Source organism: Staurois parvus, unplaced genomic scaffold, assembly GCF_062004578.1.
Source record: "Staurois parvus isolate SC_StPar_1 unplaced genomic scaffold, SC_StPar_1.0 ptg000023l, whole genome shotgun sequence".
In the NCBI taxonomy this organism is placed as follows: domain Eukaryota; kingdom Metazoa; phylum Chordata; class Amphibia; order Anura; family Ranidae; genus Staurois; species Staurois parvus.
In genome coordinates this window covers 1,065,211-1,092,998 of record NW_028317819.1, presented here as the reverse complement: position 1 = coordinate 1,092,998, position 27,788 = coordinate 1,065,211, and the positions used below count along the sequence as shown (strand labels likewise).

At 43.2% G+C, this 27,788-nt stretch overlaps 1 protein-coding gene across 1 annotated transcript in view; it reads right to left on the bottom strand.

Moving 5' to 3' along the window:
- Positions 1-887: 887 nt before the first annotated feature.
- The window catches only part of LOC149472082 (solute carrier family 26 member 10-like), a 127,253-nt gene continuing 100,352 nt past the window's right edge, over positions 888-27,788 (bottom strand). The window contains exons 14-18 of the mRNA XM_089692620.1: positions 26,065-26,125; positions 24,555-24,634; positions 14,189-14,243; positions 13,127-13,233; positions 888-1,246 (exon numbers count right to left, since the gene is read on the bottom strand). Coding sequence (XP_089548746.1) covers positions 1,208-1,246; positions 13,127-13,233; positions 14,189-14,243; positions 24,555-24,634; positions 26,065-26,125 — 342 coding nt within the window. The 3' untranslated portion in view covers positions 888-1,207. The remainder of the gene's footprint in view (positions 1,247-13,126; positions 13,234-14,188; positions 14,244-24,554; positions 24,635-26,064; positions 26,126-27,788) is intronic.

Sequence of the window (27,788 nt, the reverse complement as noted above, 5' to 3'; positions counted from 1 at the left end):
GAAATACATAAGTTGTCTCTTTTTACATCTGATGTTGGGCTGTCAATCAGAGGCTGAGGCTCCAGACTGAGCTGAAAGAAATTTGCAAACCAGAAGTTTGACTTGATATGCTTCATGTTTACAGCAGACTGAATGCAATAAAGCCAGAGACCAGGGCTGCACAGGGTCCCATACAGCCAACCTGACAGGGCCCCCCAAAAAACAGTTTACTATGCTTCAGTTTTGAATGCACACAGTGAGTGATCGGTATCGGTCACTCATTGTGTTCATTCAGAAAAGGGGCTGGTAAATGTGACATATTTGCTAGACCCTTTCCCCAACTCTCCATCCTGAAGGTTGTTATTGTGTGCTTGCAGCTGCCAGTGGGAAATAGAGGAGGGAAGCCGCCCACACTGCGGGGATGGGGGCACACAGGAGGGCCTGGGTACACATGGGGAAAGGTATGGTGCACAGGGAGGTAGATGGTTGCAGTAGGGGTGGGGGCAATTACTGGAACCGAACCCCTGTATAGCTCTCTCTGCAGCAGCTGACACCAAAGGGAGGGATAAGAAAAGAAGCAAACTTTCAGCTGCTTCAGAGAGCAAGACACAGCGGATCAGTTCCAGTAACTGCAACCCCACCCCAACATGCAGATCCCCCCTGCCCACATCTGATTCACCCATCAGCCTGGGCCCCCCTGCTGGCCTGGGCCCTGTACAGGAGGACCGGTGGTACCCCCTTATCTACGGCCCTGCCAGAGATAGTCATTGAACTAGCAGAAGACAGCAATGGTACTCTCCATATGTCTTTCAGCTCCGGTGTCCTTTGAGCTGATCATATTCCCTTTAGAAACAATTATGGATAAAACTATGACACATGCTCAAAATCTTCCTCGTGTAGACAAAGGCTGTAAGGGATAGTCATTTATTTTTTGACATAGTAAAAATGTATACTCCGATAAACTTGCACAGGGAGGATCTCTTAAACATGATCTGTATAATCTTCACAAAACTAAGCTATAAAAAAAAAAAAAACTGTATACACAGTACTGTCTGTGCAAATTCTTTTCAGTCTTTCGACAGACTAGTAAGTGCTCCTTGTCCCACAGTTCTATATCTTGTCCATTCTTCTTGAAAACTTCCATAAATTGAACCCCGTATTATTTCAGGGCTAAAACGTCACAGTTCTCTACTGGTTCTGACATTATCCATTGTTTACACATACATGATCAAACCCACACCATTGGACTTTTCCGTATAAGGTTGTCCTGTAAGAGAGAAAATACAACAAAACAAATATCAACTTATTCTATCAAAAGAAAAAAGTAGACAAGAAAACAGTTTCAAAATGGAAAGCAAGAATGAGTGATCGCAAGCATAGTTTATACAGTAGTGGTCATCTTGTTACATAGACAAGGCTGCTGACATTACAAAAGAACTACAATATTATATTCAGTAATATTTTTCTAAAATATATATAATATACTGTACATACATGTATTGTTTGCCGACATGCTACAGAACATGTTGGGAGACTGCAGGCACACAAAAGATGATCAGAAACTCAAGCATATTGCTACAGCACAAGCACTGTAGACATGTAAGCGATTATTTTCAAGGGCACCCCGTGGTGTCCACTCATTACTGATCAATACAAATGAACATTTATTAAAATTAGTCATCAAATAAATATCAAAATTCAAGAATAAATTAAATAAAAACAACATTCACCCTGCACTGATAAAATGACAAGGCTGTCAAAACTCACACCACATTGACAGCCAGATGTTAATTAGCTAACTTCTCTTATTCACCATTAGTTCTGCTGTAACACTGTTTGTCCCAATTATATTTTAAATGTATGCAAAAAAAACCCCCACAAAACAGTATAATGGGACTTGAGGCACACCATTATTCTTAAAATTATTAAATATTTCAACTAAATTCATCATGTATTATATATAAAATGTTGCAACAATTCATTACAATAAAAACATCTCATTCATGTAGTACATTAAATCCAAGGAGTAATATACAATAAAGTGACCCCACACGCTTCCTCGTCAAAGTCCACTTCTTCAGGAGCCAGTATATACACCAATATTCTAAAATAATAACAATATTCAAAATTAATACAACTTCATATAATAATCATAATCAACATCCCACTATATAGATGGTGATAAGAAATTGACCCCCGGGGAGTATGCAAAAGGGGCAGGGGCAGAACAAAGCTGTGCTCACAGTGAAAACCCACAGTACCAGGACACCCCCTCTCCAGGGTGCAGGTGTTGGAGGATAATACCTTTAACCTTCCATTTACACATTCAGTGTTACTTTTTTAGATTTAAAGATTTCCATTGATGTAGATGGCAGACGTTCTACTTCTTTATGCAGGAAACAGCAGGCAACACTATTTTGAGAGCAGATAGACAGATAGGCACTAGTTCAGAGTATTCCCTATGGGCAGTATCTTTGGATTAAATCCAATTGCTCAGACTCACAGGATTTTGAAAAAGAGGCGTATGCCCTAAGAAACTGGCTATCATGTGGATATAGCAAAAAATGTTTAAAAACTCATATCAAAAGGTCAGTGGACATCCAGGATCAGAGTTACTTCTCAGAAAGAGAAAAAGACAGATATTCCATCAAAGGAAACAACTACATTTGTGACCACTTACTTATCAAATTATATGGAGATGCTTTCTAAATACTGCTGCTTATTAAGCATGGATGAGATTGTAAGCAAATGCATGCTCTCCTGGGGTTCCTTTTTTCTTTTCACCATCTATATAGTGGGATGTTGATTATAATTATGTGAAGTTGTATTAATTTTGACTATTGTTATTGTTTTAGAATATTGGTGAAGAAGTGGACTTTGTCCAGGAAACAGGTCGGGCCACTTTACTGTACTCCTTGGATCTGATTTACTACATGAATGAGATGTTTTTATTGTAATGAGTGTTTCAACAAAATACATAATCAATTATATATAAATTGTTGTAACATTTCCTCTTTTTTATACATATGGATGAAATAAAAATGTAAAACATTTTTTTTAAGAATAATGGTGTGCCTCACAAGTCCCATTCTACTACAGTATTTTTTTGCATATTGATATAGATCTAGTGTTGTAGCACTTTTTGATTTTATGATTTAGTAGGATTATATTTTAAATGGTTGGTAACAGTTGTAATACTTAGGATATTTTAATTTACCTGCTTTTGGCATATCTAAGCAATGGCCTCCTATGGACTCTTAACAGCATGGATATAATGGACTATATGCTTTGTGTTAGGGCATTACAAAATGCTAAAAGTGATATAACCCTCTATATGTTACTTTCCTCTGATAATATCTAGTACTGAGGATAATTATCCCTTATGTATAAATTAGGTAACTTGACTTAGTCAACATTTACTCTCCGCATCATCACGCCCTGATATAAAACCTCTCACCTCCCTAATCTGACTAGCACTCCTCTCACTCTAACATGCCACCTGCACTCCTCCTCCTCATATTCCTCTCCTCCATTCCCAAAATTGCCTACCCCTACCCCTCTAATCCCCCAAAACAGCTCTACATTGCTCCTTCACTTCTTCCTTCTCCCCACTACGGCTCTCACCACCTCCTCCTAATACTCCACTCTCCTGCCGACCCACACGCCACCACTAACAGATCCACTCGCTCCTGCACATCCCGTTCCCATGCCACCTTCCTCACCCTTCTCCTAATCACCGGTGACATCTCCCCGAACCCTGGCCCCCCACCTCCCCACTCCCCCTCTAGGCACCCTCCTGCTCCTGCCAGCAGCTGCAACCCCCTCAACCTCATACCCAACCCCCTCCTCCCCGCATGCACCCCTCCTCTCTCGGTTGCACTTCTGAACGCCTGCTCGGTTTGCAACAAGCTCACTGCCATCCACGACCTCTTTGTCTCCCACTCCCTCAACCTCCTAGCGGTCACCAAAACCTGGATCCAACCCACCGACTCCACCTCCCCCTCACGACTTGCCCCCTGGACCCTATCCCCTCACAGCTCCTCAATTCACCCCCCTCCTCCATAATTCGCTCCCTCACCCACATCTTCAATCTCTCCCTCTCCACTGGCACATTCCCCTCCCCCCTAAAGCACGCACACATCACCCCCATACTCAAAAAACCCTCCCTTGACCCCACTGACCCAAACAACCTTAGACCCATCTCCCTGCTACCATTCACTTCCAAGCTCCTTGAGCGCTTGGCCTACAATCGCCTAAATGCCCACCTCACTGATAACAACCTCCTTGATCCACTACAGTCAGGCTTCCATCCCCTACAGTCCACCGAAACCGCCCTACTTAAAATCACTAACGACCTGCTAACCGCCAAAGCTAATGGCCATTACTCAGTCCTCCTGCTCCTTGACCTCTCCCCGGCCTTCGACACAGTCGACCACCCCCTCCTCCTTACAAAACTGCACTCCCTCGGCATCAGGGACGCTGCTTTCTCTTGGTTCTCCTCCTACCTATCCCAACGCTCCTTCAGCATCACCTATAACACTGCCACCTCCCCCTCTCTCCCCCTCTCTGTTGGAGTCCCCCAAAGCTCTGTCCTCAGACCCCTCCTCTTCTCCATCTACACCTCCTTCCTTGGCAAACTGATACACTCCCACGTCTTCAACTATCATCTCTATGCCGACGACACACAAATTTACCTCTCCACCCCCCACCTCATTCCCTCACTCTCCGCCTCCTGAATGACATATCAGACTGGATGTTGCTCCATTTCCTCAAGTTAAACCTGTCCAAAACCGAGCTCCTGGTTTTCCCCCCAGCCCGCGCCCCCCCCCCCCATCCTCTCCATCACTACTAGCAAGCGCCACCATCAATCCCACCCCACACGCCAAAGTCCTGGGTGTCACCCTGGACTCAAACCTTTCCTTCCAACCTCATGTCCAATCACTATCAAGGTCATGCAGGCTCCACCTCCGCAACATCTCCAAGATACGCACGTTCCTCACCCCAGACACTACTAAACAACTCGTACACTCCCTCATCATCTCACGCCTGGACTACTGCAACTCCCTTCTCACTGGCCTGCCCAAACAAACGCTATCCCCACTCCAGTCTATCCTGAACTCAGCGGCTAGACTCATCCACCTCACCAACCACTCCACTTCTGTCACCCCCCTCTGCCAATCCCTTCACTGGCTCCCGATTGCCCAGCGCATCAAATTCAAATTACTAACTCTGACCTACAAAGCCATTCACAACGCCGCCCCAAACTACCTAACTGACCTGATACCCAAATACTACCCTACCAGTCAAATACAAAAAATTGCAGCGCTTGAGTATATAATACAGGGAATTAACATATATATAGCAGAGTTAAACATTCATATTTTAACATGCACCAGATCCCCCATTCATAAATTAATGTAAACGATGGTCAGATGAGAAATGGAGATCTATCCAACTAATCAAAGTGCCTATAGTGATAGGGATGTTAAAGTCATAAGTTTGGGATGTATCCAAGCAAATCCGTGACTTCCGTGATAGGGGAATGACTGTAAAATGCACTAACCAGATAGCGCAAGTAAATGCGCATTGGAGTATAAAGACCTACTCCTGGTCACAGCCAAATGGTCCTCAGCGTAAAGCCCTCAGGAATCCCAGTGCACCACTCTTGCCGTCTCCTACCACCAGAGGGAGTGCGCCTCTTTCCAGTAGCACGAAATCACTTTATATCCTCTATCGCCAGGATTGGTGTGCTTTCATATCAGGAGATCATCTCAGGGGCTCAGCAATAAGACCCAAAAGAGAGAAATCTTGATAGTGTAGTATTTTTATTCAAAGGTAAAAAGTAAGTAGTACACTTACATGGTAATGTCCAAAAAAGCTGATTCACAGAATCCAAAAAGATGGCTGACAGTCAGATGCATGAACCGAGTGGATGATCAATGGTATGAGAGGTGTCCTTATCCTAACGCGTTTCGTGGCAATGGCACATTATCAAAGGGAATGTGCCTCTCAACCAAGGTCCCTTATATATAGAGGACCTCTAATTATCAAAAGACGCATTTTCACGTCATTTTAGCGCCCCTGCGCATGCGCGAGGCCAAGACGCCCGCGCATGCGCAATGTGAACCTCCCGCGTCATCGCGGTTAACCTGCGCATGCGCAGATCGTATTCGGCGGCCATTTTATTGAAGACCAGGACATGCAGAGCCAGAGCAAGCGATCCACAGCCCAGAAAGAGAGGATTTGGATGGGAGAAAACCCTACCAGTGCCCTTTGCTCCTCACAGGACCTCCTACTCTCTAGCTCCCTGGTCTCCTCCTCCAAGGCCCGACTGCAGGACTTCTCCAGGACTTCCCCCATCCACTGGAACTCCCTACCACAATCCATCAGACTGTCACCTACCCTCCTCACCTTCAGGCGCACCCTGAAAACCCATCTCTTCAGGGAAGCCTACCCCACCCTCACCTAACAACTGATCTCCTCCACTTCTCCCACCACTCCATCCCCCACAGCCACCTCCTCCTGTACCACTTCCCCTCCCTCCTAGATTGTAAGTTCGAAAGAGCAGGGCCCTCGAACCCCTCGTGTATTGTTTTGTTACTGTTTTGTCTCACGTTCTGTCCCCCTTGCTATTGTACAGCGCTGCGAAAACCCTTTGGCGCTATATAAATACTGTATAATAATAATAATAATTTATCCTGCTGTAACACTTTTGGTCTCAAATTTATTTTACATGGATAGTGCAGGGTGAAGTGTGTTTCCTTTGTATTTATTCCTGAATTTGTATATTTATTTTACAAATATTTCTTATAAATGTATATTTGTATTGGTCAAAAATGAGTGGAGGCCACGTTACATAGTTACAGAGTTACATAGTTGGTTGAACTGGATGGACTTTTGTCTTTTTTTCAGCCAGACTATTAAAAAAAAGATATAATCCTATACCCACAGTTGATCCAGAGAAAGGGAAAAAAACAGCAAAGCATGATCCAATTTGCTCCTGCATTGGAAAAACTTCCTTCCTGATCCCCCGAGAGGCAATCAGATATTCCCTGGATCAACTTTACCTATAAATGTTAGTATCCAGTTATATTTTGTGTATCCAAGAAATAATCCAGGCCTTTTTTAAAGCAATCCACTGAGCTGACCAGAACAAACTCTTGAGGGAGTCTATTCCACATTTTCACAGCTCTTACTGTGAAGAAAACTTAACGTATCTGGAGATTAAATGTCTTTTCCTCCAGATGTAAAGAGAGCCCCCTTGTCCTCTGTGATGACCTCATGGTGAATAACTCTTCTGTGGATGCAGGAATCTGTGATTTTTCTTTTTTTATTTGTTCAACCAGCGGGTTGAATGAAAAAATAAAACTCAGAGTGTATACGCTAACTTAGGCAAGTCAAAAAGGAGAATTTGGAGTCAGAAAAAAATAGAAGGGATTATGACAACTGAGAATAAAGAAGATAAAAAAAAAGTTTTTAATTTACATTGTCCCTTCTATTTCTGTATGTGGATGATGGTACTGTAATTACTTTAATTAGAAAAAAAAGTACCTTTTTTCTAATCGATATATAGCTGTCACAGGACCCAGCTCTTTCCCAACCTGTCTGTATGGAAACATAATCAGGAGTAGCCTCTAGTGCTCTGCTACTGTTTACATATTCAAAATAAAAAGAAATCAGCCTTTGCAATACAGAGTAAAAATAAATAAATAATAGCAATAAACTGTTTTAAATTGTCATACAAATAAATATTTGAAATCAAATCTTTATTATTTTGTGGAAATAACATGGTGTGGGTGGATTTCCACCAGCCACAGGCTGTGTCACACCCCTCCTGCTTGAGTCTTAATAAGAGGGAGGTGTAGCAACCATTATTCTACATGTAATATCCCACCCCTGTTGTGTTTAGCTGGTTAGTCAGCATGGAGGAGGGGGTAGGGAGTGGGCTGTCATTCACCACTGTGTATACACCCACATGCAGGCCCGGACTGGCCATAGGGCATACCGAGCATCTGCCTGGTGGGCCAGGGCTGCCGGGCTTAAGATGACCGGGCCACACAATGGGAGGTAAGCGCGACCGCAGTCTGGCCGGGGCTAATACAGACCGTGGCTGCTGCTCACCTCCCGCTGTGTGGCTATGCCCAAAGCAGGGCCGACAGGAGGAGCGGCAGTGACAGCTCTTGAAGACAAGCTGGAAGTGTCGCTGACACAGGGCTGCATTGAAGGGAGAACGGTGGCCTCCCTTCTTCACCTGCGGCCACCGGCACACTGTGACAGGTCTGTAGCGGTAGTGGATGGGGCTGCCTCTTTGCTGGAGGGGCTGCCTCTTTGCTGGAGGGGCTGCCTCTTTGCTGGAGGGGCTGTCTCTTTGATGGAGGGGCTGTCTCTTTGCTGGATGGGTTGTCTCTTTGCTGGAGAGGCTCTCTCTTTGCTGGAAGAGCTGTCTCTGCTGGTCGGACTGTCTCTTTGCTGGATGGGCTGTCTCTTTGCTGGAGGGATTGTCTCTTTGCTGGAGGGGCTCTCTCTTTGCTGGAAGAGCTGTCTATTTGCTGGATGGTCCAGTCTCTGCTGGATAGGCTGTCTCTTTGCTGGATGGGCTGTCTCTTTGCTGGAGGGGCTGTCTCTTTGCTGGAGAGGCTCTTTGCTGGAAGAGCTGTCTCTGCTGGTCGGACTGTCTCTTTGCTGGACAGGTTGTCTCTTTGCTGGACGGGCTCTCTCTTTGCTGGACGGGCTCTCTCTTTGCTGGACGGGCTCTCTCTTTGCTGGACGGGCTTTTTTAGATGTCGTTTGGCAAACTCTAATCTGGCCTTCCTGTTTTTGAGGCTCACCAATGGTTTACATCTTGTGGTGAACCCTCTGTATTCACTCTGGTGAAGTCTTCTCTTGATTGTTGACTTTGACACACATACACCTACCTCCTGGAGAGTGTTCTTGATCTGGCCAACTGTTGTGAAGGGTGTTTTCTTTACCAGGGAAAGAATTCTTCGGTCATCCACCGCAGTTGTTTTCCGTGGTCTTCCGGGTCTTTTGGTGTTACTGGGCTCACCGGTGCATTCCTTCTTTTTAAGAATGTTCCAGACAGTTGTTTTGGCCACGCCTAATGTTTTTTCTATCTCTGATGGGTTTGTTTTGTTTTTTAAGCCTAATGATGGCTTGCTTCACTGATAATGACAGCTCTTTGGATCTCATCTTGAGAGTTGACAGCAACAGATTCCAAATGCAAATAGCACACTTGAAATGAACTCTGGACCTTTTATCTGCTCATTGTAATTGGGATAATAAGGGAATAACACACACCTGGCCATGGAACAGCTGAGAAGCCAATTTTCCCATTACTTTTGGTCCCTTAACAAGTGGGAGGCACATATGCAAACTGTTGTAATTCCTACACCGTTCACCTGATTTGGATGTAAATACCCTCAAATTAAAGCTGGCAGTCTACAGTTAAAGCACATCTTGTTCATTTCATTTCAAATCCATTGTGGTGGTGTATAGAGCCAAAAATTTTAGAATTGTGTTGATGTCCCAGTATTTATGGACCTGACTGTACATTCATAATACCAGAGTAGGATCTCAAAAAACGCTTATGCCAGACTTCAGTCTTGATCTCTTCCACAAGATCTTTCTCCCAGTCAGACATATAAGAAAACTTCGAAGGAAAAGGCAGCAGCAGTCTGTGAGAGAGATACTCCCTCTTTGGCCTGTGTCCAACACTTTTCGTAGAGAGTGACCCTACATTGATCTGGCTTATTGGGCCTGATTGAACACAAAAAATGAGCGGTCTGGAAGAAACGGAACCATTCCGTTTGGGGCATTTGTAGAATCTTGATACAATAGCGTAGAGTACCTTGATACAATAGCGTGGGTAAAAAGCTTCCTATATAGCCCCTTGTCAAGCTATTATTTACGTGCCTTAATATCCCTCCCTGGTGAAAAGTTAGGTTTATTAAAAATGTGGGCCAGCGGACAGAAGGAGGAAACCAATGCAGAATTATCCTTGAGTTTGTCCCATAACGAAACTGATTGAGGCAATGTTGGCACCAGGATAGGCAGATGGTTCCTAGGGAGACAATAAAGTAAATAATCTAATGTGAAACCAGGAACTGCCATCCTCTCCATATAGACCTAATCCGGTTTATTACTTCTCCTATATACCACCGAGAGTTGGGGCAGTTGTGCTGCCTGATAATACCTATGAAATTCTGAGTCCTAACCTACCCCTTGTTTTAGAAGAGAAGAGGATCTTTTTAGCGAAGTGACAGCCCTTGTTTCTCCAAACAAACCTAAGTATTGAAGATTAAAATTTCTCCAACACCAATCGTGGGACAGGAATGGGGAGAGATCTAAAGTAATATAGAAGCAGTGGGCGCAAGGTCATTTTAACTGAATGTAGCCTGCCCAGCCAGGAAAGATTATGTGCCAACCACTTCTGTAAATCTGCTTCAAGTTTGAAAAAAAGTGGTGGATAATTACATTTTATAAAGGGATTCCACAGTAGCTGTAAGCTGAACCCCCAAATACGGAATGTGGGAGTCAATTCACTCAAAGGGAAATGAATCCTTTAGTAATCAAACCTGCTGGAACAGAGACATTCAGAGCCAACGACTTAGTCATATTAACCTCCAAACCTGACACTCTCCCTAAATCCTATAATAGGTGGACCACCTTGGGAGTAGAAGTTAACAGAGGTCAAGAACACCTTGTGTTCTTGTGGACCACAGCGTACCCCTCGTATATCGGGGTCAGTCCGGATTGCTACTGCAAGGGTCTCAATTGCCATGGCAAAAATGAAGGGGGATAAAGAACATACTTGCAGAGTACCCCGAGTGATCTGGATCGACTGGGAGTACTGTCCTTGCAAGCGAACCTGTGCTAGCAGAGAAGAATAAAGGGCCTGAAGTATGCCTAAAAACATGGACCAAACCCCCAGACATCTAAGACCCTAAAAAGGTTGGGGCAAGACACCATGTCAAAGGCCTTCTGCAAATCTATAGATAGTATAAATCCTTCCTGGGGGGGACCACCATCCCAGTGGGAGTGCAGTAGGGACACAACATTAATTGCTCTACATCTGGTCTGGTGCCTGTCTTCCAGGTATGAAACCTACCTGATCTTTATGTATATAAGTTCCAATAAAAGAGGATATGAGATTAGCTAAGATTTTAGTCAAATGTTTCAAATCATTATTGATCAGTGAAATAGGTCTATAGCAGGGGCAGACTGACCATTTGGAAACTCGGGCAGTAGGGGTCAATAGGGGGCCCCATGAGATGCCCCTGGTACCTTTTTCATAAGCTTTTTTGAGTTTTGGCAGGGACACAGGGGCCCCATGGATCCCCTATTGCCCAGGGGCCTCATGAGTTGTCAGTCTGCCCCTGGTCTATAGTTACTAACATCTTGGGATCCTTAGCAGGTTTGGGAACTACGGTAATATAGATTATGTTCAGGGAGGGATTCAGAGTCTCCCCCTCCCATAGGGAATTAAAGAAACAAGCCAAATACGGTGATAGGGTGGGAGCAAATTTTTTATAATACTGCGAAGAAAAGCTATCTGGGCCTGGGACAAAGTCTTTCCTGGCCTTCTTGATTACTCTGATAACCTCTTCCCCAGCTGTTTCTGTGAGCCACCATCAGACGGGGCAGTGGTAAGTCCTGCAAAAAGGCATCAACAGCTTCCCTGGAGACCAAGGACCCTGACTGATATAGCCTAGAGTAAAAGGCATTAAATTCCTCCATAATTTTTTTAGATTTTGGGTATATTCCCCCCAGGATTTTATTTTTGGGAATGTATGGGACCGAGCCTTAGGCGTTTAGCAGCCAACATCGAGCCAATTCTATCCCGTTGGCAGTAGAAACATGCATTAGTCCACCTCAAGTCCTTCACGGCCCTTGTAGTTAGTGCCAGGTTCAATGCCAGCCTAGTAGATTCCAGTTTGGCAAGGGTGTCCCTATTGGGTTTGCATTTGTGAATTTTGCTAAGTGACTGTAATTCAGCGTCCAATCTCTTTATGTCTATGCGGAGTTCCTGTTTTTGAAATTTGTAAAAGCTTCTCCCTCATGGTAGCTTTGTGAGCCGCCGTAATGTGATTGGTGAAACGTCAGCTGTGTCATTTAGTTGAAAGTTTTCACACAAGACATTATCTATTTCCGTACATATTATCGGGTCACTAAGAAGCAATTAATTTCATCGCCAACTAAAGGAATCCGGCCTCCCTTGTGATTGCGAGAAGACCACATAGACCAAAGAGTGATCAGACAATGCAGTTTCCCTAATATGGGCCGTAAAAACCTCGGGAACATTAGTGTTTGATGCAAATATGTAATCTATCAGTGCCCATCAGTGTAGCCTCATTAGCGCACATCAGTGAAGAAGACAAATTACTTATTTGCACAATTCTATAACAGAAACAAAGAAAAACTTTTCTTTCAAAATTTTCAAAAATATTTATTTCCATATTTTTTAATTTACGTGCAATGTGCCTTTGAACTTGCTAGAACATATGACTTCACCAGGAGGAGTCAATCTCCTAGAACAGTTCCCTGCCTTCCTGCATGTCATAGCTCTCATTTCTTCTGGGAGTGTCTAATTACTGTCTTCTGGCCCGGCATCTCTTCTACTCACCTCACTACATTACCGTTTATGTAACTTTAGTGACAACTGTGAGTCTGCTGGGGCTGCAGGCATCACATTCAAGATGGCGGCAGCCAGCAGCACTCTCAGGGCCTTTGCATGTCTACACAATTTTACAGGTAAATATCTTTCAGAGAATATGGTGAGAGGTATTATAAATTATACATCCTTGCAAAAAATCATGGTGCATCATTTTTACAGCTAATTTATATATCATTACCCACAATATAATATATTGTCAATATCATGTGAATGCCCAATGTACCATGAGGAAAGTGAGGAGTTTATTTGCCTTTAGTAAATCCACCCCATTGCTTCTTTTCCTAAATGCCTTTCCTTTGTCTGTAAGTAAGAATGCAGTGAAAGAATCTAGCCACTGCTCACATATCAATATAGGAACCCCTTCCTTCTGCCTTGGTACTTATCTATGGCTGTAATATAACATACTGTATACTGTAAGTAATTTAACACAGCTAATTAAACTAAAATATTATAAGACAAATATCCATCCTTTACCATATTTTGCTCAGCATAACATGCGGCATCATGCAGCGTTACAAAGACCTGCTGTTCAGTGAGATGATCCATGATACCAATGGACACCAGTGTTCTAAGAACCTTTGCTGGAATAAAAGCAAAATACTGTAAGTTTATAAGTTATACTCAGTTATAAAATATTAATATGTGAGATCCAGGAATTGTTATAATGAGTATACTAATGAATATTACATATCTATCCCCCCATTCAGTCTATTATGAATGCTACTACTAGGCTAATACACCTTTCTAACCAATCTGTGACTGCTGCCCCTCTGTGCCAATCTCTTCACTGGCTTCCACTAGCCCAGTGTATAAAATTCAAATTACTAACTGCAATGTACAAAGCCATCCACAACATCACCCCAAGCTACATCACCAACCTCTCTGCAGATATCGCGCAAACCATCCTCTCCACTCCTCCCAAGACCTCCTGCTCTCCAATTCCCTTGTTACCTCCTCTCACACTCACCTCCAGGACTTTTCCAGAGGCTCCCCATTCCTTTGGAACTCCCTGGCCCAGCATGTCCGGTCAACCCCTACCCTGTCTGCCTTTAGGCGATCCCTAAAATCTCACTTATTCAGGGAAGCCTACCCCACCTCCACCTGAGAACTGTACTTGAGTCACCTCCATCAGATCACCTCCATCAGATCTGCAGCTTTTGTACCACCTTCCCTTTAGATTGTAATCTCTATGACCAGGGCCCTCCTAATCCTTCCATATTGTAATTGCACTGTCTCCTTTTATATTGTAAAACGCTGCGTAAACTGTTGACGCTATAGGAGTGCTGTATATAATTTTACATGTGGGACTACAAATGTACAGTAATTGTAGACAATAAGACATAGTCCAAGGTCATTTATTCTGATTCCTTGTAATGTGATCAATGTGTTGTATCTAAGTGAGGCATATATTCATATACAGTCTATATATAAAAACAGATACATGTTATATTCTAAATTTGCATTAAACATGTGTGATAAGTAATTTAGAGAAAATTAAAATGTAATACGTTAGATATGTGTAGCAAATGTACTAACCATTACATCCAGATAACAGCAAATGCATTCCAGCCTTCTGACACTCAACGCACATCTGAATGACAAACAAGTAAAATGGTCTAAACCTAAGCATGCAAACATTAGGATACAGTCCTCAATTTTATAGTTAATTGACATACATTAACATTCATAAATATTATGGAAGCTGTAAATACATTTTTTGTGTCTTTTTTTAAACAAATAATTTCAACTATGTAGTCTTAACTATATAAACTCTATAATAAAACTATATTGTACTGCTCTCAGCCTCCTCCAAATCTCCAAATTTCTTTTTTTTCCTATAAGAGGGTGGCAAAGTTCTCCATGGCCCTACTCCATGTAGAAAGGTAACCACCCTCTCTTCCTCACTCCTGAGTTAAAATAGGGACTATAAGATTTGTAGTGTGCAGAGAGCTGTGCACATGACCACAACTACCGTACGCTGCTCATTCCAAACAAAGGGAATGAAGAGGGAAGATGACAGGATCAGAAGCTCATGGAAAATGTTACAAGAAGGCAGAAAATGTTAGGAAAAATAGATTACAACATTACATAGTTAGTCTGGCTGAAAAAAGACAAAAGTCCATCCAGTTCAACCATTAAAAAAAAAGTTATAATCCTATACCCACAGTTGATCCAGAGGAAGGCAAAAAAACCCCCAGCAAAGCGTGATTCAATTTGCTCCTGCAGGGAAAAACCAATTCCTTCCTGATCCCCTGAGAGGCAATCGGATATTCCCTGGATCAACTTTACCTATAAATGTTAGTATCCAGTTATATTCTGTGTATCTAAGAAACAATCCAGGCTTTTTTTTAAAGCAATCCACTGAGCTGGCCAGAACCAACTCTTGAGGGAGTCTATTCCACATTTTCACAGCTCTCACTGTGAAGAAACCTTTCTGTTTTTGGAGATTACATTTCTTTTCCTCCAGACGTAAAGAGTGCCCCTTTGTCCTCTGTGATGACCTCAGGGTGAATAGCTCTACACCGAGTTCACTATATGAACCACTGATGTGTTTATACATGGAGATCATATCCCCCCTTAATCTCCTCTTCTCAAGAGAAAATAAATTCAGTTCCTCTAATCTTTCCTCATAGCTGAGCTCCTCCATGCCTCTTATCAGTTTGGTTGCCCTTCTCTGCATGTTCTCCAGTTCCCCAATGTTCTTTTTGTGAATTGGTGCCCAAAACTGAACTGCATATTCCAGATGAGGTATTTCTAATGATTTGTACAGGGGTAATATGATATCTCTCTCTCTGGAATCTATACCTCTTTTAATACAAGAGAGGATTTTCTCGCTTTAGAAATTGCAGCTTGGCATTGCATGCCATTATTAAGCTTGTGATCTACCAGAACCCCCAGATCCTTCTCCACCATTGATTCCCCAAGTTGTACTCCCCCTAGTATGTATGATGCATGCATATTCTTAGCCCCCAAGTGCATCATCTTACATTTATCAACATTAAACCTCATTTGCCACATAGTTGCCCAATTAAACAGTGCATTGAGGTCGGCTTGTAAATTAGAGACATCCTGGAAGGACGTTATTCCACTGCACAGCTGAGTGTCATCTGCAAAGACTGAAATGAGATTTTTAATCCCAGACCCTATATTGTTTATAAATATATTAAAAAGTAATTAAAAGTAACATTCAACAATGGTAAGCTCTTCTCTTAAAGTGAAATGAGAAAACTATATGGAGGCAAATTGTCAGGGTTCTGATATATTATACTCCTCTAAATGTTTTTGTCAAATTAAAAATTAGCACCTGAGCGCAATGCTTATGCTATATACAGTTGTGCTCAAAAGTTTGCATACCCTGGCAGAAAGTGTGAAATTTTGGCATTAATAACCCGTGTGTGTCACCTTGTGTGTCTGTACCAAGGCCAAACATTCTAGGGTATGTAAACTTTTGATCATGGCCATTTGGGTGATTTCTGTTATCATTATGATTTAAAAAGGAGCCAAACAACTATTTGATAATAAATGGCTTCATATGATCATCATCCTTCAATAAAAGAGCATTTTTTGGCATGATCAGTCAAATTTTCAATATCAATGCCAAAATTTCACAATTTCTGCCAGGGTATGCAAACTTTTGAGCACAACTGTAAAACCATTTAAAGTATAGACAAGCATAGTATATGTCTAGTGAACACATACTTTGGGTTATAATTTAAATATAACATTAAAGTTATATTAAAGCTCAAAAAAAAAAAAAAAAAAAAGCAAATATGATATACTTATCTGCTCTGTGTTGGTTTTGCACCAGGTATCCCTGATCTTCCTCTTTTTGGGTCCCCCGCCTGTTCTCTTGGCTCCTCCCCCTTCAAGTACCCTTCTAGCAAGTCGCTTGCTAAGGGTATACTAGTGAGAGCTTGCTCCCAAGCCCCTGCTGGCTGTGGCCATTGGCCCCTCTCATGCTCTCTCTTCCCTGGCTGTTAGTGACAGCAGTGGGAGGCAATGGCTCGCCCTAATGTGTCTGAGCCGATGAGGTGGCAGAAAGCAGGGACAGCAGCTACTCTCATGCACATCGCTGGAACGGGATCAGGCTCAGGTAAGTATTAGAGGGGCTGGGGGGGTGATGCATAGTGAAGGTATTTTACCTTCATGCATTTAATGCATTAAGTTAAAAAAACCTTCAGCCTTTACATTGTTTACTGTGACTTTCACTCTGTCCACTCACTGTACATTCTGCTTTTCTTTCTACACCTAGATATTGCAGGCTTCCTAGGAGCATTCACATGACATGCAGGGATCTCTTCAGACCTTTGTCAATATTGCAGAGAGGGGCACTGACATAATGATGTCTCATAGCATCATTACATTGTGTGGACAGGGCGCCATGGTGACACCTACTCAGGTGGGTGGGGTGATAAAGCTCCACACTCACTGTATGCCTTCAGTCTTCGAAGCTGGATGATGCTGGGCATCAATTGACATCCCTGAAATTTGAAATATAGCACCTAATTCGCACATCACTGAGCTCAGTCGCAGAATAGTTTTCAGTGTCTGATGACGAATTTCCCCACGAATCATTATCACTCAAATCTGCAAGTGGTTCTGATTTACTATCGCTGTTCTCTAGCTGATCTAAAACCGCTTTTGACCTAAATGGACGCTTTTTGGATGCCATAGACATTTCTCAGTTTCCAGGCAGAAAAAACGGTAAAAATGCAGGCAGGGCACAGGATAAAGCACTAGGGACAAAATGTATGTGAAATGCTTTGATACAGTAATGTTTTACTATGTGATTTTAGTGTATTTAGTGAATGTCACTCACATTTTTAAATTTACCGCCGTTCCGTCCCCGTACGTCCTGACGTCGCAGGGAACGGAACCCAGAAGACGGATGCCGGCATCGGCCGGAGGACATTACAGGGGACACTGCAGGAGGGACATCGCAGGAGCTCAGGACAAGGTAAGTGAAGAAGAGATCTCGGAGCAGCGCTGCAAGGTATTCCTGAGTGTAGCTCGGGGTTACCACTTGTGGTGCTGAAACTTTACCCCGAGCTACACTCGGGAATACCTTCAGGGAGGATAACATAGAAAACTGAGAACATCTAGTGATGAAAGGAATTTCTGTGGATATTTTACAATACCTGGGGCATATTGCCAAGTTTGCCAAAACTGCCAAATACAAATATTTGTAGACTAGCCTAGAGAGGGCTCTGTATTCGATTTGTCCTCATTCATCCTACTTAAATAAATCTGAACTTGCCATTGCTTATATGCTGCTGGAAATAATAGCTGATGACTGGCTGTTCAACTGTCCCATCTGCTTCCAAATCAGTAACCTGGAACCAGTAGGAAAACATCCGTATGTAATGGGGAAATCGGGATTCATGCACATTCCTTATTACAAATACATGAATACACATTGAATTCATTATCATTACATGAAGCTGATTCCTTACGCATGTCTATGTAAAAATATATTTGAAAAGGTAGGGGAAGTGGGTCCAAGCTTAACTTTTTGACATGTGGTTTTCAGTAACCTGCTTATGAATTTTTTCATCTTATTCTCAGTATGAATTGCCTAGGTTTGTGATAGGCTTTATCGTACATTGTACAGTAGTATTGCAAACTTTATTTACAACTGGATAAATATAGCTTTACGCTATTATTATTACAGGTACTTATATAGTGCCATCAATTTATGCAACGCTTTACATATATATTTTACATTCACATCAGTCCCTAACCCTCAAGGAACGTATAATCTAAAGTCCCTATCTCACATTCATATACTAGGGCCATTTTAGACAGGATCCATTGAAAATACCAGCCTGTCTTTGGAGTGTGGGAGGAAACTGGTGTACCTGGAGGAAACCCACACAGGCACAGGGAGAACATGCAAACTCCAGGAAGGTGGTGCCGTGGTTGGGATTTGAACCAACGACCCTAGAACTGCCAGGCAGAAGTGCTAACCATTTAGCCACTTTGCTGCCCATTTTAGGACCTAAACGTAAAGTATAACTCTACTTTTGTTGAGAAAAAAAAAAACAATTGCTTCATTGCTTCTGGGAGATCCATGTACCTTGCAGGGAGTTTAACAAACTTTGTAGCAGATTTCCACCTTTTGTTGCTCTGAAAAAATAGCTGTTTGTTTGACCATTCCCTTCGCTGACTGAATCAGAATGGTGGGAGGGGGGGGGGTCTGGTTCAATATAATCACCTGCTGCACTTTCAGTGTTATAATGAGAAATGGTTCAGGGTCTGCATCCTATTAGAATCATTTAACACTTAGGGAGTATTTCAGCAAAATTGAGATTTTAATTGCAAGCCGTTCCAATTAGGACTTGTATCTTCGTGTAGACTTTTGGGAAAATCACACAAGCAGGAAATGGCATTTTCAGAGGTGTTCTGTATACCAATGGTGTACAGAAGGCCTCCAGGTTGCCATATTGCATTGAATTTTATAGAAGATTACAGCCGCTACAGATTGAAAAGGAAAGGTAATTTTTAACAACATTAATATACAAATGGCTGGCAAAGCAATTGTATATGCTATATTTTTTTTATGTGCTATATTGTTTTCCAAAAAAGTCATAGATCATAGACTTAATAATAGCATTCAATGCCAAGCTGCAATTTTGAAAGCATGCAAAATGCTTTTTTTGTATTAAAAGAAGTATATATTCCAGACAGAATGTCTGATGTTATAATTTTGCCCCTGTACAAATCATTAGTAAGACCTCATCTGGAATACGCTGTGTTTGGACACCAATTTACAAAAAAGATATCAGTGAACTGGAGAAAGTGTGGAGAAGGGCAACCAAACTGATAAGAGGCATGGAGGAGCTCAGCTATGAGGAAAGATTAAAGGAACTGAATTTATTCTCTCCTGAGAACAGAAGATTAAGGGGGATATGATCAACATGTATAAATACATCAGTGGTTCATATAGTGAAATCGGTGTAGAGTTATTCAAGAGAACAAGCGGCATTCTTTATGTCTGAAGGAAAAGAGATTTAATCTCCATGTTGCAAATATTTATTCACAGTAAGAACTGTGAAAATGTGGAAGAGACTTTCTCAAAAGCTTGTTCTGGGCAGTTCAGCTTGTTTTAAAAAAAAGAGTTGTACTCACGATGAAACCCTTCTTGAGGACGATCAAGGCTCGTCCAGATATTAAGGGTATCACAGCCAAGGGCAAGGAACACAAATTGGCTGCTTATGTGGATGACTTAATCTTCTTTGTGACGGCACCAGTCACCACCGTCCTTGATGAAAGAACTTTGACGCTACGAATCTCTCTCAAACTTTAAGACAAACTATTTCAAATCAGAGGCCATAGGTATTTCTATAGACCACTCTTTTCAGCAACAAATTGCATCCCAGTTACATTTTAAGTGGACTTCTCCTCATACATATTTTTTTCGGTTTTTTTTTTTTGCTCCCAGTCGCGCGCTGGAGAGACTATGGCGCAAAATCAGGTCCCCTCGTGCGTTCTCCCTTTACAAATCTGCCTTCCTCACCTACACCTCCTCCCTCCACGCCGCCAAGCAGGCCTACTTCGTTAACCTGATAAACACCCTCTCCACCTACCCTCGCCAGCTCTTCTCCACCTTCAACTCCCTGCTCTCTCCCCGCCCTCCTCCACTCAGTACCTCATTTACCGCCCACGAGATTGCCACTCATTTCCACAACAAGATTGACGCAATCCGTAAGGACATAGTCAACTCGCAATCTATCACCCCACCTAGCCTCCCCCCCCCCATCACCCCTCATCTCTCCCCTCCTCTGACCTCGCAACCGCACTGCCCCCCACCACACCCAAGGCCCCGCTTACCGTAACCCCCCCAGAACTGCACTCCTTCAGCCCTACTACCACTGAGGAAGTCACCAGAGTCTTTTCAGAAGCCCGCCTCACTACCTGCCCCCTGGACCCTATCTTCTCTCAACTCCTCCGGTCATCCCCCTCACCCACATCTTCAATCTCTCCCTCTCTACCGGCGTATTCCCCTCCCCCCTAAAGCATGCACACATCACCCCCATACTCAAAAAGCCCTCCCTGGACCCCACTGACTCAAACAACCTCAGACCCATCTCCCTGTTGCCACTCACTTCCAAGCTCCTTGAGCGCTTAGTCTACGATCGCCTAAGCACCCACCTAACTGACAACCTCCTTGATCCACTACAGTCCGGCTTCCGTCCCCTACACTCCACCGAAACCGCCCTCCTCAAAATCACCAACGACCTACTAACCGCCAAAGCCAAAGGGGACTACTCTGTCCTCCTCCTCCTGGACCTCTCCACGGCCTTAGACACAGTTGACCACCCCCTCCTCCTTAATAAACTACTCTCCCTTGGCATCAGAAACACCGCTCTCTCCTGGTTCTTCTCTTACCTATCCCGACGCTCCTTCAGCGTTTCCTACAACGGTGCCACCTCCCCTTCCCTCCCCCTCCCTGTTGGGGTCCCCCAGGGCTCTGTCCTTGGACCCCTTCTCTTCTCCATCTACACCTCCTCCCTTGGCAAACTCATACACTCCCACGGCTTCAACTACCACCTCTACGCTGATGACACTCAAATTTACCTCTCCATCCCTCACCTCACCCCCACTTTCTCCGCCCGCATCACTCACCTCCTAAACGACATCTCTGACTGGATATCGCTCCATTTCCTCAAGCTTAACCTCTCCAAAACTGAGCTTCTCGTCTTTCCCCCTCCCCGCGCCCTCCCCCCATCCTATCCATCACTACCAACAACACCACCATCAATCCCGCCCCGCAAGCCAAAGTCCTTGGCGTCATTCTGGACTCAAACCTTTCCTTCCAACCTCATGTCCAATCACTTACAAACACATGCAGGCTCCACCTTCGCAACATCGCCAAGATATGCACCTTCCTTACCCCAAACACCACTAAACTACTCGTACACTCCCTGATTATCTCACGCCTCGACTACTGCAACTCCCTCCTCACCGGCCTACCCCAGTGCAAGCTCTCCCCGCTTCAAACCATCCTGAACTCAGCGGCCAGGCTCATCCATCTCACCAGCCGCTCCACCTCTGCCACCCCCCTCTGCCTATCCCTCCACTGGCTCCCTATTGCCCAACGCATCAAATTCAAACTACTCATTCTGACCTACAAAGCCATTCACAACACTGCCCCTAACTACCTCACCAACCTGATTCCCAGGTACCACCCTACCCTTCGCTCTTCACAGGACCTCCTTCTATCTTGCTCCCTGGTCTCCTCCTCCCACGCACGACTACAAGACTTCTCCAGGTCCTCCCCCATCCTCTGGAACTCACTACCCCAATCCATCAGACTGTCACCTTCCCTCCTCACCTTCAGGCGCTCCCTGACAACCCACCTCTTCAGGGAAGCCTACCCCACCCTCACCTAACAGCCATTCTCCTTCATTCCTCCTACCACTCCATCCCCCACAGCCACTTCCTCCTGTACCACTACCCCCTCCCTCCTAGATTGTAAGCTCGAAAGAGTAGGGCCCTCTAACCCCTCATGTGCTATTTGCTGTTGCTGTACTGTTTCATGTATTGCCCCTCCCCCCCTCTATTGTACAGCGCTGAGCAAACCCTTTGGCGCTATATAAACTCGATGTAATAATAATAATAATAATATATGGGAATGAATATTCCTAGGGATATACGACGGACATTTGAACTAAATTTTGCCCCTTTAGTTAGGACAAATGAAGTCAGACCTGCTACACTGGGACAGAGAGGTCTTCACCTGGTTCGGGCGTATCAATATCTTAAAGATGAACATCATGACGAGGCTTAACTATCTGCTTCAAGCCCTCCCAATACAACTACCTCCCAGTTTCCTGCCAAAGTTGAGATCTGCTTTCCTGAAATTTGTCTGGGCAAGCAAACCAGCACGACTCCGGAGTAATATCCTCTCCTTGCCCAAAGCCAGGGGAGGAGCAGGATTCTCAGACCCTGTGAAGTATCATGCAGCGGCGCATCTCGCTAGAGTGGTTGACTGGTGTGTTACAGACAATGCAAAATTGTGGGTACATCTGGAACAGATCACAGTCAACCTACCCTTGACTGGCCTTCCTTGGTACCCGTGGTCCTCTCTGCCATTACCAATCAGACAGCACTCTTTTATAGGAGTAACACTATGAATGACCAAGACAATTTTTAAAGCCAATAATATCTCCCCGCATCCAAGCCCTCTAATGCCCACTTTAGGAGCAGCGGGATTCCTGCTGGGACTTCAAGACCCCCCATTTTCCAGCACTCTCCAAGAGCAGACTATTCCGCATAGTTCATTTCTCCAGGAATGGTCATCTGGGGGTGTTCTTGCATTCTTTACCAAATGAGTCTATTAACTTAAGGGAGCTGTCTCCATTTGAAGAATATATGTATGATTAGTGAACCCCTATGTCACTCTCTCTCTCACTTTTATACCTCCTTGATAGCATCTGACGCTCCATCTGAAGTCCCATTTTTACAGTGCTGGGAAAGGGACCTGAACATTACTTTTTCTCAAAAGCAGAAGGACAGCATCATACTCTTTTCCCACAAGGCCTCCCTGGCCTGTAGATACCAGGAGGAGGGATACAAACTTCTCACTAGATGGTACAGGATGCCAAATATACTTCATCGTATGTTCCCCCAGGTCTCGAATCTCTGTTGGCGGTGCAAGAAATCTGTAGGGTCTTTACTCCACATTTTTTGGGAGTGTCCAAACTGAGATTTCTGGACTATGGTGGAACAGACGATACACACATTAACAGGCATATCCCTTGGAGGGAATCCTGCAACCTTTCTCCTTCACGACACACCTCTGTCAAACAAACGTTACAAGCACTAACTCTTAAAACATCTCCTCAATGCGACAAAAGTATGCATCCCGGCATTGTGGAAAAATCAATTTTCCCCTACAAAAAACACAATGGCTTGCTCGAATGAATGAGATTCAGGAAATACAGAACATGACCATGATGCTCAAGGAGCAAGGAAAAACATACTGGAAAACTTGGACTCCCTATTTTTCTATGAAGATCAAACCGTGTTAGCCTCCCAAACATGAGCTAACTGAGGTAGAAGTGCAACTTTTCACATTGGCCAATAGACCTATGGGATCACCCAAGTGGGTAGCCAGGAGGATAGGCGGAGGTCTTCCCCCCCTCCCCTCTCCCACCACCCTCTTCCCCCCCAGGCCCAACCCCCCTCTCTTATCCCCCTCTTTTTTTTTTTCCTTTCTTCTCTTCTGAACCTTATGTTGGTTATTTATTCCTTCTTTCTTTCTATTCTACTGGGGCTGAATGTTGTTTTCCCTTCCTTGTTATTTTACTTTAAATGTACAAGATGAAAAGAAGAAATAGTATGTTCTAGGGATGTGGTTGGATTGGTTCAGCTTTCTATATACTGAACATTCATATGTTTCAGAGATTTTTTTAAATATGTCTGAAGTGAAATGTTAATTTTCTTGTAAAAGGTGTTATACTATTTCTTCAAAATAAAGAATTTCAAAAAGTGACCCTTTTTGCACAGTCTTGCATGATATCTACATCATTCAATTGAAAAAACAAAGGATCAGGGTGGAAAATTGTGAGCTGAAAAGTAGCTTTGTCTAATCAGATGCTGCCTCTGTTAGGGTATTTTGAGAGCGGGCAGGGTCAGCTGTTTAAATATAATAGGCATAGCAGGAGATTCAATCTTTCATGCTGTATAGGAGGAATCTGTTGATATTTTTTCTCTGTACAGCCTGCAGGCTGAATGAAAAAAAAATGATTAATGTATGCCAATTTTTTTTTTCTATGGTTGAACTTAATGGACTTTTGTCTTTTTTCAGCCAGACTAACTATGTAACTATATGTAATGTCCAGCTTTTAGTTCTGAAAACTCTGAAAAGAAAATTCTGTGTAAAGTAAAAATAATTTACCTGTATAAACAGACGGGCTCCGGCAATATCAATAAATATTACACCACTGCAGTCAATGATCAGCGACCTGATTTCAGAGTCTACAAAGGGAAATGTTCATTATTAGAGAGGGCTTGTCTCATAAAACCTTTTTAGTGAAGTCTTCAACTTATTCATCCACATATTCAACATCACCTATTCATCGTATTCATTAGGCAGCAAGACATGTCTACACAGCGGAACATTTCTGCTGCTGTAAATTTGCCTCTTGAAACAGGCAAAGGTTTGACAACATTCTCCCTTTTCAACAGACATCCTTTCAGCATTTTAATAGTTGTCTTTCTTGGCTGTCGAATGGTCATAGCTGACTTTTTAGAGACAACAAATTTTCGAGAAAAAAAGGTTCTGTCCTTTCACCTGATCTGGAAACAGGAGAAATCTGTGGCTGGTACTCCAGAATGATTTTATTAGGAAAGTATTGATGAATAAAATGTTATTGTAAATAGATGTTAGCTTGTGCATATACATGTAGTACCCCTCTAGGTAGCCAGGGGGAACTAGTGGCTAATTTAGAATTAGAAAGGCTGAGCAGCAGCCTGGAAATAGTCAGCAGGGTCAATTTGGGTCAGGGCTGAGAGGCTCTGCAGATCAGTTCCTTGATACCTCCCTCTGCTCTAGAATCTTGGAAAAGATTCTAGAAGCAGTGAGGAGGGGCTGATCTTCATATTTAGGGGATTCTGACCAATCCCCAGGCAGGAGGCTTGGCATGGGGTCAGGACAGACCTTTAGTATGACTGAGCCTGCTCAGCAGCAGGAGAGTATGGGTGGAAGATGTGAGAGGAAGAGATGCAGGTGTCTGGGAAGGGGCCTAGTGGGACAGGAGGCTCACCCAACCTCACTAGTCCTCGGTGGGAGGAATACCTGTGGAGCTAGGAAAGGAGCCAGCCAGGCAGAAGGCCTGAAAGCAGCAACCTACCAAAATTAGCTCACAGGAAAAGTGAGTAGTCCTACACCACCCATGGGCCAGCTAAGAGTAAAAGAGCACTCTGGTGGGAAACCTGACTAGCTCCTTACCCGGGACTGTTCATCTTAAAGTGGAAGGCACTGGATCCCCTTGCCCAGGGAATCCTTCAGACAGCTGGGTAAAGAAGAGGATTTATCTGGGGTCTGGGGTGGTACACCAGGAGAGACTGGAGAGCTCTCCCAGAAGAATTTTGCTGTGTAAAGACTTGTATATAGTTGTCAGGAAGTTGTCCTCAGTTTGCAGTTCCCTTGGGCATCTCATACACCCCTCTAGCCCATCCAAGTTCAAGTCCCTTAATAAAACTAAAAAAACAAGTTCAAGGACTGGTTACTGTCTCCTGGATGCAAGTCTGTGGAAAATGCATGTTGGCCAGCTGTGCAGGATCATAGGGGGACCCAAATCTTCAGCAACTCCTAAGGGGTAGTGCTACATACAAAACAAGTGCATTTGCAAAGTCCAGCATGTATGGATACTATGTAATGTTTATAAAGAAAAGATTTATTTTACCTGTTTCTGATTTTGTTTTACACCCATCTGCGTGATAAACTGGATTTGCTATTCCTACATCCTGCAAAATAAAATACAAACTGAACCAATACAATTGTAGAAGCAGGCCCAGATTTTATCACTGTATTTGTAGTTTAAAAAGTATCTAAACCCAGAAATAAAAATGTAATGTATTGCAGTTTACCAGTCTTTAATTTCACACTAGAATGCTGTGCAGGATACCCCATGTTTCATGCTGGTTTCCCGCACACCATTCAAATCTCACTGGCTTTGCGATCTGCAGCGGGTCTCACTTCAAAGTTAATGACACCCCAAGAGCAGGCCACAAACACACAGGTTGCACAATACAAAAGTACAATGCGATCCAGTTGCAGTGCGTTTCTAAAAATAGTGCATGCACTATTTTTTGTGAGGTGCGGTGCGATTTCAGCCCATTCAGAATGAATGGGGTGAAATTGCACTGCACAGGGCTGCATGTGAAATGCACAGAAACATGACGTGCATTCCTGTGCAATTCACAAGCAGTTCCTAACATGAATCGGCTCTTGTGGTGGCTGAATTAGTTCTTTTTTTCCCCTTTTGTATTCACCTGGTTTTGCTGCCAGTACCACACTTGCTGTCCTAGGGTGACAACACTTACTCTTTAGAGGAGCAGTGTTGTTTTCTTAGGGCAGGAGAGTCAAACCTTTTGACTTTATTGGGCCAGATTGAAAGAAGAGGAATTGTTTTGGACCACACATAAAAATACACTAACAATAAGAATAGCTAATGAGCATAAAAAGTCAGGCAGTTAAAGAGTATATAAACCCAATATCTCAGATTCCTGATATGTGCCTGCTGTACCATGTACCTGTATGAAAAGGGACCCTGTTCTCTTTGTATTGCTTCCTTTGTGTGAGATTCCTGGTGTTCCTGCCAGTCCCTCTGCTTTCCTATTAAAAACTGACTACAAAAGGCATGAGAGCACAGCGTGGTCAGTTCTCAAGCTGTGCTGGAACACAGTGTGCTCCCCTCCAATGATCAAACTTCTGCTCACATGCCCCCCCCTGCACAGCCATTCACTGGGAAGATCAGTGCAATGCTGTTTCTCCTCCCCTTGCTATCTGTTCTCAGCTACATAATTAGCTTAGAGGCTATGTGATCACCTATAAAAAAGGGAAAAAGGTATTTATAATGTGTTTATATGTATACACAAATGTTTTGCCTTTCATTTCTATTTTAAGCTACAACATATGGGTTGTTTTACAAGGTTAGGGTTCATATATACTTTAATGCTCACTGATATAGATAAGGTACCTATCTGAATAGAACAACATCTTTTTTTTTAAGTTTTAATATAAAAGTAAAAAAGGGCAACATAAAACTAGTGCAATATTTAACACTGTTTTTGATAAACAATTCCAAGTGAATTCTCAAGGTGCTCGTCAGATATTTTGGTTCTATCTTTGCCCTTCTTGTACTTCACCCTTGAAAACAGAAAATATTTTCCTTTGGGAAGATAAAAAACTTATAATAGTCCAGTACAGAGACACTGTCAAATTTCTCTGTGTATTGTAAACGCATTTTACAAAATAATTCAACCATCTCTGGCTGGCTTAAGACTGGTCAGTATAATCATTTACAAGTAAGACTGGTCTATAGGATCATGTACAAGTAAGACTGGTCTATAGGATCATGTACAAGTAAGACTGGTCTATAGGATCATGTACAAGTGAAAGTGGTCT